The following is a 628-nucleotide window of genomic DNA, read 5'->3' as shown; positions in this document are numbered from 1 at the left end:
CATCTGCAGGCAGGCAGGCAGGCAGGCAGGCAGGCAGGCAGGCAGGCGCGGGGGGCACAAGCCAAAGTCGGCAGCAGGCCGACGCGGCAGCCGGCGCCAGGCCGCGGCACCTAGGCAGCTGCGCCGGGCGCGCCGCCTGCTGCGGGCGCATCTCCCCTCCGCACCCGCCCCCCTGCCCCCCACTCACATGGAAGACCTGGTCCTCATCCGCGGTGATGGCCACAGGCATGGGGGTGCCGTCATCGTCGTCGTCCAGCGCAGCCAGCGGGTTGCTGTGCATCTGCTGGGGCTCGGGGGGGGACGCCTGCGGGGGGAGGGGGAGGGGGAATTAAAGATGATGAAACCAACATGATGCGGCTCAAGCCTTCATTGTGCATGAACTGCAACTCAAGCACATTTTTGAATCAGAAGGGCCGAGAACCGTGCATCCCTCATGCGCGTGCCCCTTTTGATTGGAACTTGAATCAGTACTCTCGCTCTAGTGAATCATCACCAGCCTACTTGCCTCCTTTTCATGTCGCTTACTGCTTTGTCTGTCAGCACGCTTTCTTGTCTCTCACACCCAGCCGCGTCATACCACTCGCGATTCAGCAACCCCGTGCGTAGCACTCAATCAGTTGCAAATGCG

General features: G+C 62.6%; 1 protein-coding gene across 1 annotated transcript in view; it reads right to left on the bottom strand.

Annotated features, from left to right (window-relative positions):
* Positions 1 to 628, bottom strand: part of CHLNCDRAFT_142753 (hypothetical protein) — a gene marked incomplete at both ends in the record, with an annotated part of 8,866 nt that overhangs the window by 4,389 nt on the left and 3,849 nt on the right. The window contains one exon of the mRNA XM_005849409.1: positions 188 to 304. Coding sequence (XP_005849471.1) covers positions 188 to 304 — 117 coding nt within the window. The remainder of the gene's footprint in view (positions 1 to 187; positions 305 to 628) is intronic.

Source organism: Chlorella variabilis (genome assembly GCF_000147415.1).
Source record: "Chlorella variabilis unplaced genomic scaffold CHLNCscaffold_5, whole genome shotgun sequence".
In the NCBI taxonomy this organism is placed as follows: Eukaryota; Viridiplantae; Chlorophyta; class Trebouxiophyceae; order Chlorellales; family Chlorellaceae; genus Chlorella; species Chlorella variabilis.
The sequence above is the reverse complement of the archived record's forward strand: the minus strand, read 5'-3'. Positions and strand labels throughout refer to the sequence as shown.